The sequence below is a fragment of the Mesoplodon mirus genome (genome assembly GCF_964341445.2).
Source record: "Mesoplodon mirus genome assembly, chromosome: 18".
Taxonomy (NCBI): domain Eukaryota; kingdom Metazoa; phylum Chordata; class Mammalia; order Artiodactyla; family Ziphiidae; genus Mesoplodon; species Mesoplodon mirus.
This window is the reverse complement of record NC_138994.1, coordinates 52,798,319-52,814,182: the sequence shown is the minus strand read 5'-3', so window position 1 is coordinate 52,814,182 and position 15,864 is coordinate 52,798,319. Positions and strand designations below refer to the sequence as shown.

At 38.4% G+C, this 15,864-nt stretch overlaps 1 protein-coding gene across 3 annotated transcripts in view; it reads right to left on the bottom strand.

The window, feature by feature from the left end:
* SSH2 (slingshot protein phosphatase 2) overlaps nucleotides 1–15,864 on the bottom strand; it is a 251,056-nt gene that overhangs the window by 179,247 nt on the left and 55,945 nt on the right. The window contains exon 3 of one of the 3 annotated variants that reach the window (XM_082604551.1): nucleotides 5,265–5,345. The exons of the other annotated variants lie outside the window; for them this stretch is intronic. Coding sequence (XP_082460677.1) covers nucleotides 5,265–5,345 — 81 coding nt within the window. The remainder of the gene's footprint in view (nucleotides 1–5,264; nucleotides 5,346–15,864) is intronic. 3 annotated transcript variants of the gene reach the window in all.

The window sequence follows — 15,864 nt, the reverse complement described above, 5'->3', positions numbered from 1 at the left end:
ATTTTATTTTAATAAAGTTATAATACACAAAGTATAAAAGTGCTCTTTGATTCTTTTCTATGCCAGCTCCTAGCAGTGTTGACACAGGAAGGGTAAGTCTCAATAACCTCATGGAAAACTTTACCCTTCATTGACACAGGTTTACTGAGGATTTGACTTACCTAATTTCAGTATCTTGCTCCTCTTTTAACAGAAGCCTAGCCAAGGAATTTCACTGAATAAAAGTTAATTGCATTGTACCTGAGGTAGTAAATGCATACAGTCAACTCATTATTCTAATCAATCTCATATTTTATTCTCTCTTCATGTAAACAGATGTTACAAATGTTGCAGATTGGAGCTCTGATTTGGAGGCAAAAAAAAATTAGCATAGCTAGAGATAAAACAGTGGTTCTGAACCCTTGATTCACATTAGAATAATCCTGGGAGCATTTAAAAAATACTAATACCTGGGTCCCACTCACAGAGATCCTGGTTTAACTGGACTGAGGTGAGACCCTGTTATTAAATTATTTTAAAAGGTCACCAGGTGATTCTAACGTGCAGCCATGATGAGAGCCACTGAGTTAAATTATAAAGCTAATTTTTAAAGTAGACTTTGTACTCAAGATTACTACAAACCTCATTTCTCTTCAAATAAATCGCTTAAGAGGGTAAGACTTCAAAAAAAGAAAAGTTGGGGCTTCCCTGGTGGCGCAGTGGTTGAGAGTCCGCCTGCCGATGCAGGGGACGTGGGTTCGTGCCCCGATCCCGGAGGATCCCACATGCCGCGGAGCCTGTGTGTCCGGAGCCTGTGCTCCGCAACGGGAGAGGCCGCAGCAGTGAGAGGCCCGCGTACAGCAAAAAAAAAAAAAAAAAAAAAGAAAAGTTGAAAACTGTTTCTCATGTGTTATTCTAGGATAAAATAGTCAAGCTATGCTTTATTCTGGAACAAAGAAAAATAATTTTAACATCATAGGAGGATTTCTACCAGTGTTACCATTTGGATCAGACTCCCTCTAAAGGAAAAAATAGGAATACTGTTCATGGTAAAACTATGTTTCTGCCACTAGCAACACTTTTAACCTCTTTTCCGACCAGATGCCCTAATCAGCAATCTCTTTACTATGCAGCAGAGGTGAGGCAGAAACAATTCAAATCATCCTGAACTCTGGTCAGACAGCTGTTCACTGTTGGCTAAATGGCCATTTGAAACTCGTAATAAAACCCACATCTCCTTAGCAACGAATTTTCCTTTTTAAATTCTTTTTACATTTGTGTGCATTGGCTAGTGAAATGGTGTCTCTGCAAGTGAGTCTGAAAAAAGAAATAAAAAACACCGTACAGAGAGCTGAAAGGGAGAGAGAGAGCTGAAAGGAAGAGGGTAAATACAAAGCATCAGAAATGACCAGATGCACATGCTCGTTGGCCCACATACCATCACCACCTTCCATCCAACCAGCTGGTTATCATTGTATCCGTAGGTTCATCTACAAGCATCTTGCTTGTGCTTACAATCTCTAGAGATTTACAAAAGTAGATTTCCTGACAATAGCGGTTCTCCCTTTCTAAGTGTAGTTTTACTTTCTAAGCCAACAAATCATTCATTGTTTTGATCATTCCATACACCATATTCTAAAACTTAAAACACACAAGAAAAACAGGATGCTTCCAAAGAATCCTGAAGATTAAAGCTCCTTCTATCTTCAATCCATAGGTTGGCTACTCATTTGAACCAGGGCTTATCTTAATGCTAATAACTTTTTCAAATTCTTAAATCCTTCGTCTTGAACTTAGTATTAGCCACGTCATATATTCTCTCTCTCCCAAAGCCATTCTCCTACCCCACTACACATGAAAACCTCCACTGAAGTTGCCATCTATTCTGAGACACCTGTCCCGACCTAGAAGAGAATGCAAACCTAAAGTTTAAAAATGTAAAGTATTCTAAACCAAATAGTTTTTACATTTTAGATTTTCCTTTCTTTTCATCTGCCTTCTCCACATTCAATTCTAGAGGGTAGCTTTCCCTTTTTTTCTTTTTTTAATAACAGAAGGCTAATACCTCTCCCTTTCACTGGGCTATTCAAACATAAGATCTGTTTTGATTGCACAGAGGGAAAATGCATTCCCTACAAGGATATAATATCCAAGCAAAGGAGCGAAATAGACCATAAAAATGGTATGACCACCTATATCCATCCCTCTTCCTGCTTGGTAGGGTAGGGGTGGGGTCAGAAGAGCAGAGAAAGGAGAGAAAGAATTAAGTTGTATTCTTAGGAGACAAAGTAACACAACAAGCATTTTCCTCACCTACAGGCTAGGGAGGAAATAACCCTACAATGAATCCAGTTGTTTCTAGCTGAACCCCACAATCACCATAATGGGAATCCCAGCTCAGGCAGAGCTCTCTCTCCTTTAAGGCAGGATAGCAGTAGGTATGGGGATGGGAAATTTGAAGAGAACCCTCAGGAGTCTCAGTAGCTGCTGCAGCCACTAGTAACGGAACCTGCTCTAGTCACTGCCCACATTCTTTCTTTTCTGGAGACAAAGTGAAACTCCTGCGCTAGGGCCAGTGTCTTCTTCCTCTGTGACCTCTTCCAGTCACACGATCACCCTGTTCTAGGGCAGGCAGTCCCTCTTCCCATTATGGAGGCCTCCAACAACTCTGTGCATAGCAGAGGGAGCAAATAGCTTCTTCTGCTTCTACACTTTATCTGGTTCCCTAGAGGCTGAGTGGGACTAGAGAAGGGGCAGAGGTCTCTCTACATTCCTCTCCTCTCTTCCGGGAAAGCCCCAGGAGATGTAAGGCAGCTAGCCCTCTTCCAGAGAGAGCCATCCCTTCTTTGCCTCCAGCCAAATTTCTTTCCACTCACCCACAGATTTCTTCTCTTCTCCCCATTTACTGCATTTCCGTGAATACCCATAAAACTAATCTGTTGAAGAGTAGATTATACATTCTCCTAGAGTAATTTTAATTTCAGCTTTATTGGGGTAAAACTGACAAGTAAAATTGTAAGATATTTAAAGTGTACATCATGGCGATTTGACATATGAATACATTGTGAAATGATTCCCCCAACTGGTTAACTAACACGTCAGTCACCTCATATATTTATCTTTTTTTTTTTTGGTGAGAACATTTAAGTTCTGCTCTTTTAGCAATTTCAATTATAAAATACAATGTTAACTACAGTCACCATGTTTTACATTAGAGCCTCAGACCTTATTTACCTTATAGCTGGATGTTTGCTCTTAGGGTAGATTTGATATTTTAGGCCTAACCCCCAACGCCTTGGGCCTGGTAATTTGTACATGAGAGTCAATCAATGCTTGGTGAATGAATGAGTGCGTGCATAAGGGAAGGAATGAATATAGCTAACCAAAGTTCACATTTCTGTTATTCCAAGGTTTATTGAAAAAGTTCTTTATCTTCTACTCTTCATTACAACAGTTAACTTCTATTTCAAATAGTTATCAAGATCCCGTACCACTTCCTTTGAAAAAAATTCGAAGTGGCATTTCAGTCAGTTTGCTCTGCAAAAAATTCTGTTTTCAAGTTTAAGCCTTCAAATTGGGAAGGAGCTTTTCAATCTCCTTCGAAGTGGGGGTGGGAATGGGAAGGTGAGAAAAGAAAAAAAAAGTATGGGAAACACTTCCTGAGCACACAAAACAGGAGGAAGATCCAGTACCTTTACAGGTAAAGCCAGCCAAGTACATGTAACCACTTTTGCCTCTTGAAGAAGAAAAGACAACAAACATGACTTAAATGAATGAAAGTTCTGGCAATAAAATCAAGCAATCCTGAGTAATCTGCAAATATATATACCCATCTAATTTTTTCTGAGAGAAAACTATTAAAACTAGAGTCTTTTCCCCACGTGTCCAACTTCATAAAAATATTCTTTACGTGGACTGCCATGCACTGACCTCTGTAAGACAAAATCAGCCAAAACAATAAGCCAGTCCAAGCCTAGAAGACTCCACTGCAGACTGAACAGGATAAATCTTGTAAGGCACTATATATAAGGAGACTGGTACACATTCCATCATTGAAGATGCTGGCTGCTGATAATGAGCTCACTGATGGCTGTCAGCTGAGATCTGATGTCATGCTGCCTGCTGATAATGAGCTCACTGACGGCTGTCAGCTGAGACCTGATGTCAGCGCTGCCCCTGATTATCACACAACGTTGGGCAAAGAATATAACATTTCCACCCTCAGTCTGTCATCTGCAAAATGTTGATAATAAATGAGTGTTCATATGAATTCATCAGTTAATGTTTTCAAGTACTAGGGAAGTGAGCACCACTCCAGCTATTAGTGAGTCACAATAACTGACTTCATGCCATTTCAGACTCTTCGTCAATGCTGAACGAAGTGCAACCAGATAAGTCAACATAACAGTTGAATGAGGTCTTAAAATAGTGATCACCTTCACTGTGCCATGAAGGTGAAGTAAAGACAGTTTAAAAGCAGGCAGTACTATGGTGATATACTTGAGAGGCACAGCTTCATTGAGAGAGAGTTTCCACTGATGAAACTTCAGCGATATTTATAGAATACCTACTATGCACAATAAGCATTCTGGAATAGACAGAACTCAGATTTTATCATCAAGGTTTGTAGAACCTAGTTTTAGCCACGGCTAGCAAAGGCAGTTATCCTATTGGAAGCGATACGTAGTTAATTTAAGTCATTCTCTAACTTCAGCCTGATTCTGTGGTTAATTTGCAATAATTAAGCAACTCTGCTGAAGGTCAGATGAGATCAATACAATTTATAACACCTCATGAAATGTAGTGAGATAGTTCTACGTTTGAGATGATCTGGCTGACTCTGTAGTCTAGGATTTATAACATTTCTTTGGCTTAACATTATCAACAGCCAGGATATGTTAGGTCTTTGTATGTGGGGAATAAAGGTCCAGGGGCAGCACCAATACCAAGCAGTTGTCACAGGGAAAAGACCATAAAAAAAAATGTGAAAAACCCACAAAAACAATCATATTCCTTAGTGAAGGAGACTCAAGGCTTCAGGGTGCAACATTTATCTACCTTGAGAGATATGCTTTGAATGGAGATTATTACGCATACAAATATACCATACTATTTATACATACACTCATTCCAAGTCACTTATTTGCCTTCCCAGCCTATTTGGCTGAGTGAAGCCAAATAGATAAAATAATAGGCATTATCTCAGATGCATTTAAGAGCCAAATTTACTCAAAAAGCTCTCACTTGAATCACCAAAGGCTGTATAAAGACAAATACCTACGTACATTGGAATCACTAAAGATTTCTGATTCTTCACGTTCACAGCAAAGTAATGCTGCGGATTCACTGTCTTCCAAATGAGAGCTCTGTAATACAAACAAGATCATTTCAGAGATCCAGATAACAGGGTCGTAAGCATAAGGGAAAAGGCCAGCAGAAATCACTGTGTCAGTGTTAGCCCATATGTGAGAAGGTGCAGTTCTGATTAGTAACAGCTGTTTTGAAGAGAATAAAGCCAACAAGGTGATTGGTTAGGAAAATTGAGGAATATTTGAGTAGCAGAAGCATTTTCCGTGGTTTCCAATTTGGGCAATGGGATGTCCTTTTTCTGTAAAGGTGGTGCTACTAAACCTTCAGAGTATGTACTCTGGACTTTTTCCAGAATGGGGTAGGTTTGTGTTCACTTACCCTCATATTCAAAGGTATATATTTGATGACTGTTTGGAGACAGGCTTTAGAATGTAATAGCACATGATTAAGGGATCTAACTACTAGCCTGGCCTCGTTAGCCCTCTGCTAACACGTGTTTATAAGAAGAGCCAAAAAACATGCCCTACCCAAGTCCTACTGACAGATGCCAGAAAACAATTTAAAACATTTCTTCCACTCTCCAATCTCTTTTTCAAAATCTGTCTAGAAGACAGATAAGAAAAATGAGACAAAGGAGTGAAACAATGAGCTGGTAACACAAGAGTATTTTTCCCTTATGACTAACAGCAACACAAAAAAAGAGAAGAGAATAAGCTCCAACTCTGACCCATTAAGTTCCTTCAAATGTTTGCTGTTTGGGTAACAGCTGCTGGAAACTGAGTTATTCCTACATAGAGATATATAAACTTATGTCATCAAAACTTCACACTACCATATGATCCACCAAACCCACTTCTGGGTATAAATCCAAAGGAATTGAAATCAGGATCTCGAAGAGATATCTGCACTCCCATGTGCACTGCAGCATTATTCACAATAACCAAGATATGGAAACAACCCAAATGTCTATTGACAGACAGATGGGTAAAGAAAATGTGGTATATACCTACAATGGGATATTATTCAGTCTTAAAAAAGGAGGAAATCCTGCCATATGTGACAACATGGATGAGCCTGGAGGACATTATGATCAGTGAAATAGGCCAGTCACAGAAGGACAAATATGCATGATTCCACATATTTGAGGTATCTAAAATAATCCAACTCACAGTAACACAGAGTAGAATGGTAGTTGCCAGGGGTTTGAGGGGAAGGAGGAAAAGGGGAGTTGTTTAAAGGGTATAAAGTTTCAGTTATGCAAATGATTATGTTTTAGAAATCTGCTGTACAACATGGGGCCTACTGTTAACAATACTGTGCATTAAAATTCTTTGTTAAGAGGGTAGATCTCATGTTAAATGTTCTTACCGCAAAAGAAACAACCAACAAAACCCCTAAGGGGCACAAGGAAACTTTTGGAGGTAATAGATATGTTTATTACCTTGATTTTAATGATGGCTTCATGGGTGTACGCATTTGTCCAAACTCATCAAACTGTATGCATTAACTACGTCAAGTTTTTTGTTTATCAATTACATCTCAATAAAGCTATTAAACAAAAAACTTCTCACTACCGGTGGCTGAAACTTAATCATATACAACTACTTTATGGCTATCATGGTTGACTCATATTTTGTATTTTCAAAACTGAGACTGTGTTTCATTCAACTCACAGAATACCTGCAGAGACTGAGCTGTAGAGTGCAAATAAACAAAGTAAAGTTCAGAGCTCCTACTTCTCCTAACTGCCTTCTCCTGGTTAATTTCCTTCTTACTTTTTTCCTACCCTGATCCTTTGCCTACTTTTGGTTTTTGTCCTTACAACCTGGTCTCATATTCCATTTCTCCTCCCTCTTCCTCTTTCAGAAAATAAACAGAAACAACTAAATATTTAAATCATTTTTAGGTCCTGCAAATGCAAAAGTCTCTTTATTCCTTACTCCCCTGCATTTTGGAGGAGGAAAAAATAAGAATATTTACTCTCCTTTGTCTTTTCAAAAAGAAAAAAATCAGTCTACAAAATATGCGAATACTTCTAATATTACAAAAGCTAAAGGCTTAATAAATAACAAACAAAATACCTGAAGAAATAAGGTAAAGATCAAAGCTGCATTCAATTCTCCCAAATTCCCATATCACAACAAAATGATAACATAGATAATATTAAGCATATCAAAAATGGCTTGTCACTGTCAAGGTGTACACAAACTGAAAAAAGTACACACTAATTAATCCAAATTATACTAGTTAAGATTTTTAAGTTTTCACTCTTGTATATACTTCAGCATGTTTACATGAGCTCTTTCAAAATGACCTTTCAAGAAAGAGGTTCTTTTATATAAAATGGAATATTACTCGGCCATAAAAGAGAATGAAATTCTGCCATTTGCAACAACATGGATAGACCTGGAGTGTATTATGCTTAGTAAAATAAGTCAGACAGAGAAAGACAAATATGGTATGTAATCACTTATATGTGGAGTCTAAAAAATAAAACAAATGTATATAACAAAACAGGAACAGACTCACAGATATAGAAAACAAACTAGTAGATACCAGTGGAGGAAGGGAAGGAGGAGGAGCAAGATAGGGGTATGGGATTAAGAGATACAAACTACTATGTATAAAGTAGATAAGCAACAAGGATATACTGTGCAACATAGGGAAATTATAGCCATTATTTTGTAATAACTTTAAAGGGAGTAAAATCTATAAAAATACTGAATCACTACGCTGTACATCTGAAGCTAATATAATATTGTAAATCAACTATATTTCAATTGAAAAAGAGGTCCTATAATGACACTTGCATTCCTAAAGTTATTTTAAGACTTTACTGCATACTTATTAATTGAAATTCAATTCATTAAGATACAGGTATCAATTTAAGTGTGCTGGTAGCATTAAAAATAATTGGTTCCTGGAACAAGTATTTACCTGCAACCAACATATTTAATTCTAAATTAAATCCTAAGAATCCTAAAGGAAGACAAAGAATATTTCGATTTCTTTCCTCTGCTTTCTGAGGTACTTGGTAATTCCAATTCCTGAGTTGTTTCTGGGTTCTGCAGATTGAACTGTCTTGCTTATGACTATTCATAGAAGGAACTTTCACATATTGAGTTATGGGGAAGTCATTCTAGCTTGTACATGATTTAACTTGAATTTTATGCTTATTTTATAAGCCTTTTGTGGCCTATCAAACATACATTGTACATCTGCTTTAATCACTTAAAAAAAAGGTGCATTTACCAGAAGTAAGGAATGTCCGTGTTAAAAAAAAAGATTAAATGCCTCCCTTCCTGCGATGCCAATGCTGGTACTCCTTCGATGATAAAAGTTCCTTCCCAGGTGCCAAGGCCATATTGATTTGCTGTGTACATGCTGATCTGGTGTTTGTTTTTTTTTTTAAACCTTGAAGAAATGTATCTCTGACTTGTCTGATGTTCTTTGTTCTGACAAGATATAAAACTGTGTTGAAAACCATGCTCCTCCAGAGCAGTTCCTCAGGGTTATCTGAGAGGCTGTCTCTTGGGCTATAGTCCTCAGTTTGGTTCAAATAAAACTCTTTTTTATTCCTATTATAGACTGTTTATTGATTATTTTTGTTGACATTATAAAGGATTCATTCTAAGAATGAATGCTTAGGAACTCTATTAATATAATTTAGCATGGAATTAAGAAAAAAATAAATGATTATCTAATAGATAGTAAAAGATACTGATAAAATTAACAGTCATTTTTAGTTTCAAACATTTTTAGTAAGCTAGGAACAAAAGATGTTTCCTTAAACTCACTCCCTAGGTGAGTTTAGTTTATATGTAGTACTTCTCAGGTTGGTAGGCCCTTGCCTCAACCTGGTCTTGCCTGAATTTCATGTTGTACAAAATCCTCCAGTGTTTCTTCTAACATGAGGACAGTGATCATGCCTAGTTTGTAGTGCAGATATCAATTCTCTTTTCCCTTCTTTCTCTTCCTTTTTTTCCCTCCCTCCTTCCTTCCTTTTTAAATAACCCTTTGACCATTTTTAGTAGGAATTTTTAAGACAATAAAGTCAAACTAATATTCTTGGATTGGAAGTACCAAGCCCAAATCTTAACTAAACTACATTGAGTTCATATCCTGGTTCTGCCACTTACTAGTCATGTGGTGTTGAACACATTACTTAATCTCTCTGAGCTCAATTTCCTCATCCATAAAAATGGGCACAACAATAGCATCTATCTAATAGGGTCACTGGAAAAATTGTATGAGAGATAATATAAGAAAAACACTTAGCATAACTTAGCTACTCATGTTGGTAATACTATAATAATAATATTACTATAATAATAATAATCTCCATCCTAAATGTTAAAGACTTACACATTTGGGCTAAATTCTCTTTCAAAGAAAATTTTGCCATCTAGGGAAATTTTGCTTCTATAAAATTATAAGTGTTTCACTTCTAAATCAAGACAATTTTGTATTCCCTACATAACCCTAAAGTATTGAGCTCAAAATGAGTCATTCATCACCATTTACTGTATCCCTACTGTGTACTAAGCACTTCACCTGGTCCTGGATTAGCTATAGTAAAACTCCAAACAAAAAGGGAAAGATAACTGAACAGGTTCCAAAAAGACTTTTTACTTTTTATGGAGATGCAAAAACCACAAAGATAAGAATATGGCTCTATGGAAATATGCCCCTTTGGTCAAGTATCATTTGGAGAAAAACAGGGGCTAAGATTGTTGGTTAGGAAAACACATCCGTATATAACAAGAAGTTTCAATCCAGAACAGCTTCTGAGCAACAATTATAGTAATAAAATGTTGCAATCTTTATATGGAACTTATGATGTTAAGTCTCATGTACTATGGAGGATGTTTTGAAGAGTGTTAAAATCTAACTTGTGCAGTTACCTAACAATTTGCAAGCAGAAGTCTTAAAAAATAATCCCAAAAGAGTCAAAACCTATTCCTACTGTTGTCTCTTTCATTCTATTTTTGTTACAGCTTATGTGATTTTAAAAAGTAGAAAACATTAATTATTATTACATTTCTATCCTTCCTTTTTTTCTGCATCTTTTCTCCCCCCAACTCTTTTAGGGGTTCTAATTAAGTGAAGAATCGCAGTTGTTCCTTCTTTTCTCTTTCTTTTGGCTGTGCTGGGTCTTCGTTGCTGCGTGCGGGCTTTCTCTAGTTGTGGAGAGCAGGGGCTACTCTTCGTTGTGGTGCGTGGGCTTCTCATTATGGTGCCTTCTCTTGTTGCGGAGCACAGGCTCTAGGCACACAGGTTTCAGTAGTTGCAGCATGTGGGCTCAGTAGTTGCGGCTCATGGGCTCTAGAGTGCAGGCTCAGTAGTTGCAGCGTGGCTTAGTTGCTCCGCAGAATGTGGGATCTTCCCAGACCAGGGCTCAAACCCATGTCCCCTGCATTGGCAGGCGGATTCTTAACCACTGTGCCACCAGGAAGTCCCTGCAGTTGTTCTTAAAGAACTAGAGACTTTGAAAATATACTTTGGACATCAAACAATAAAATACATGTGTACCCTAAAGCCTGATGACCACTTTCAGACTAAGAGCTTTTAACCTTTAAAGGTCAAGACAAGAAGTAGATCTTATGTATCCTGACACTTACGTGTAACTGGATTGAACAAAGCAATTTCACAGCCTAAGGATGACCCAGCTGAGAAAACTCTCTGCAGTCCCTAAGCCCAAGTTACACATTTAAAACCATTCTTTCTTTTAAAAAAAATTACATTCCCATGACTTATCTATTTTAGAAGTTTGCACCTTTTGACTCCCTCACCCATTCTGCCCACTCCCTGCCTCCGGCAACTACCAACCTGTTGTCTGTATCTGCGAACTTAGTAAAAAACATTATTTCAATATGTACGTGGTAAACAAGATTCAGAAGGTGTCAGAGAGTATTTATTTTCCTCCCATCACTGTCCCCCACACCTCCTAGTGCTCTACAACCCCATTCCCAGAAGTAGTCACTATGCTAGTTTCTTGGGATATCTTTTCAGAGATATACTGTACACATACAAGCATTACATGTGTATATATCCTTTCTCTAAAATATACAATGGAAACACACTGCACCTATTTTTCTGTCGCTGCCTTTTTAACTAATCTTTGTTTAAAATTTTTTAAATTGTGGTAAAATAACGTAAAATTTACCATCTTAAACATTTTCAAGTGTAGAGTTCATTAGTGTTAAGCATATTCACGTTGTTGTTCAACCAATCTCTGGAACTTTTTCATCTTGCAAAACTAAAACTCTACACCCATTAAAAAAAATTCTTCATTTCCTTAGAAGAAGTAAAACTGTCACTGTTTGCAGATGACATGATACTATATATAAAGAATTCTAAAGATGCCACCAGAAAACTACTAGAGCTAATCAATGAATTTGGTAAAGCTGCAGAATATAAAATTAACGCACAGAAATCTCTTGCATTCCTATACACTAATGATGAAAAATCTGAAAGAGAAATTAAGGAAACACTCCCATTTACCATTACAACAAAAAGAATAAAATACCTAGGAATAAACCTACCTAGGGAGACAAAAGACCTGTATGCAGAAAACTATGACACTGTTGAAAGAAATTAAAGATGATACCAACAGATGGAGAAATATACCATGTTCTTGGATTTTAAGAATCAATATTGTGAAAATGACTATACTACACAAAGCAATCTACAGATTCAATGCAACCCCTATCAAATTACCAATGGCACTTTTTACAGAACTAGAACAAAAATATCTTCAAATTTGTATGGAGACACAAAAGACCCCGAATAGCCAAAGCAGTCTTGAAAGAAAAAAACGGAGCTGGAGGAATCAGACTCCCTGACTTCAGACTATACTACAAAGCTACAGTAATCAACACAATATGGTACTGGCACAAAAACAGAAACATAGATCAATGGAACAGGATAGAAAGCCCAGAGATAAACCCACGCACCTATGGTCAACTAATCTATGACAAAGGAGGCAAGGATATACAATGGAGAAAAGACAGTCTCTTCAATAAGTGGTGCTGGGAAAACTGGACAGCTACATGTAAAAGAATGAAATTAGAACACTCCCTAACACTATACACAAAAATAAACTCAAAATGGATTAGAGACCTAAATGTAAGACTGGACACTATAAAACTCTTAGAGGAAAACATAGGCAGAACACTCTTTGACATAAATCACAGCAAGATCTTTTTTGATGCACCTCCTAGAGTAATGGAAATGAAAACAAAAATAAACAAATGGGACCTAATGAAACTTATAACTTTTGCAAAGCAAAGGAAACTACAAACAAGATGAAAAGACAACTCTGAGAATGGGAAAAAATATTTGCAAACGAATCAACAGACAAAGGATTAACCTCCAAAATATATAAACAGCTCATGCAGCTCAATATTAAAAACACAAACAACCCAATTAAAAAATGGGCAGGGCTTCCCTGGTGGCGCAGTGGTTGAGAGTCCGCCTGCTGATGCAGGGGACACGGGTTTGTGCCCCAGTCTGGGAAGATCCCACATGCCGCGGAGCGGCTGGGCCCATGAGCCATGGCCGCTGCGCCTGCGCGTCTGGAGCCTGTGCTCCATAACGGGAGAGGCCACAACAGTGAGAGGCCCGCATACCACACACAAAAAAATAATAATAAAAATTAAAACCGGCAGAAGACCTAAATATACATTTCTCCAAAGAGGACATACAGATGGCCGAGAAGCACACGAAAAGATGCTCAACATCACTAATTATTAGAGAAATGCAAATCAAAACTACAATGAGGTATCACCTCACACCAGTCAGAATGGGCATCATCAGAAAATCTACAAACAACAAATGCTGGAGAGGGTGTGGAGAAAAGGGAACCTCCTCTTGCACTGTTGGTGGGAATGCAAATTGATACAGCCACCTTGGAGAACAGTATGGAGGTTGCTTAAAAAACTAAAAATAGAATTACCATATGACTCAGCAATCCCACTACTGGGCATATACCCTGAGAAAACCTAATTCAAAAAGAGTCATTCACCCCAATGTTCACTGCAGCACTATTTACAATAGCCAGGTCATGGAAGCAACCTAAATGCCCATCAACAGACGAATGGATAAAAAAGATGTGGTACATATATACAACAGAATATTACTCAGCCATAAAACGGAACGAAACTGGGTCATTTGTAGAGACGTGGATGAATCTAGAAACTGTCATACAGAGTGAAGTAAGTCAGAAAGAGAAAAACAAATATTACATATTAACACATATATGTGGAACCTAGAAAAATGGTACAGATGAACCGGTTTGCAGGGCAGAAATTGAGACACAGATGTAGAGAACAAACGTATGGACACCAAGGGGGAAAGTGGTGGGGTGGTGGTGGTGGTGGGATGAGTTGGGAGACTGGGATTGACATGTATACACTGATGTGTAGAAAATGGATGACTAATAAGAACCTGCTGTATAAAAAAATAAAATTAAATTAAAAAAAATTAACAACAACAAAATTCTTCATTTCTCCCTCATTAGCCCCTGGTAACCATTATTCTACTTCCTGTTTCTATGAGTTTGATAACTCTAGATGTCTCATATAAGTAGAATCATATAGTATTTGTCTTTTTGTGACTGGCTTATTTCACTTAGCATAATGTCCTCAGTGGTCATACACGCTGTAGCATGTATCAGAATTTCCTTCCCATTTATTTATTTATTTATTTATTTTTGGCTGTGTTGGGTCTTTGTTGCTGCATGTGGGCTTTCTCTAGTTGCGGCAAGCAGGGGCTACTCTTTGTTGCGGTGCACAGGCTTCTCACTGTGGTGGCTTCTCTTGTTGCAAGGCATGGGCTCTAGGCGCGCGGGCTTCCGTAGCTGCGGCATGTGGGCTCAGTAGTTGTGGCGTGTGGGCTCTAGGGCACGTGGGCTTCAGCAGTCGTGGCTCGTGGGCTCTAGAGTGCAGGCTCAGTAGTTGTGGCACACGGGCTTAGTTGCTCCATGGCATGTGGGATCTTCCCGGACCAGGGATTGAACCCATGTTCCCTGCAATGGCAGGTGGATTCTTAACCACCGAGCCATCAGGGAAGTCCTTCCTTCCCTTTTAAGGCTGAATAATATTCCACTGTATGTATATACCACATTTTGTTTATCCACTCATCCATCAATGGACATTTACTTCATGATTTTTGATCACTGCACGATATCCCATTGTATACATATTCCACAATACAGTTCATCAGTCTTCTATTGGTAGATTCAGGTTACTTGTATTTGTTTTCTCATTTGCTATATTGAATTATCACAAACTTGATGGCTTAAACAACATAAATTTATTATCTTACAGTTCTGGAGCTCAGAAGTACTAAAATTAAAGTGGTGACAGACCCATGTTCCTTCTGGAGGCTCTAGCAGAGTATTATGAGCTGAACTGTGGTCCCCCCCAACCCCAAATTTATATGTTTAAGTCCTAATCCCTAGTATCTCATAGTGTGACTGCAGCTGGAGATGAGGTAATTAAATTAAAATGAGGTTATTAGGGTGGGACTTCATCCAGTATGACTGGTATCCTTATAAGAGAAGATCAGGACACAGATACACACAGAGGAAAGATCATGTGAAGACATAGGGAGAAGAAAGACATCTACAAGCTAAGGAGAGAGGTCTCAGAAAAAAATCAACCCTGCCAACACCTTGATCTCTGACTTCTAGCCTCCAGAACTGTGAGAAAATAAATTTCTGTTGTTTAGGCCACCAGTCTACAGTACTTGTTATGGCAGCCCTAGCAAACTAATACAGAGAGAATACATTTCCTTGCCTCTTCCAGCATCTAGAGGCCACCTGAATTTCTTGGCTTGTGGCCCCCTTCCTCCATCTTTAAAGTTAGCAAAAGTGGGTTGAGTTGTTCTCGTATCAGTCCCCTACTCAGATAATCCAGGATAATCTGCCTATTTTAAAGTCATCTGATTAACAACCTGAATTCCATCCAACCTTAATTTACCCTTTACCATGTAACATAATATATTCACAGGTTCACGGATGAGGACTCTATTGGGGGAGCCATTATTCTTCTTCCTACCACAGAATCTTCTTTTCTGCAAGTTTTACTGGGGAAAACAATCGTGTTTTAGAACCCAATATTCACACCAGTACAGTGGGAAGCACAAAATTAAGGGACCAAGCAACGCTAGAGCTATATATTTTACACTTAAAGAGGATCCTAAAAACTTAGTAGCAGGGCTTCCCTGGTGGCACAGTGGTTGAGAATCTGTCTGCTAATGCAGGGGACACGGGTTTGAGCCCTGGTCTGGGAAGATCCCACATGCCGCGGAGCAACTAGGCCCGTGAGCCACAGCTACTGAGCCTGCGCGTCTGGAGCCTGTGCTCCGCAACAAGAGAGGCTGCAATAGAGGCCTGCGCACCGCGATGAAGAGTGGCCCCCCGCTGGCCACAACTAGAGAAAGCCCTCGCACAGAAACAAAGACCCAACACAGCAAAAATAAATTAATAAACTCCTACCCCCAACATCTTAAAAAAAAAAAACAAAAAAACTTAGTAACAACAGCAGGATGTTTGAAATAGCTTTTTCCAGA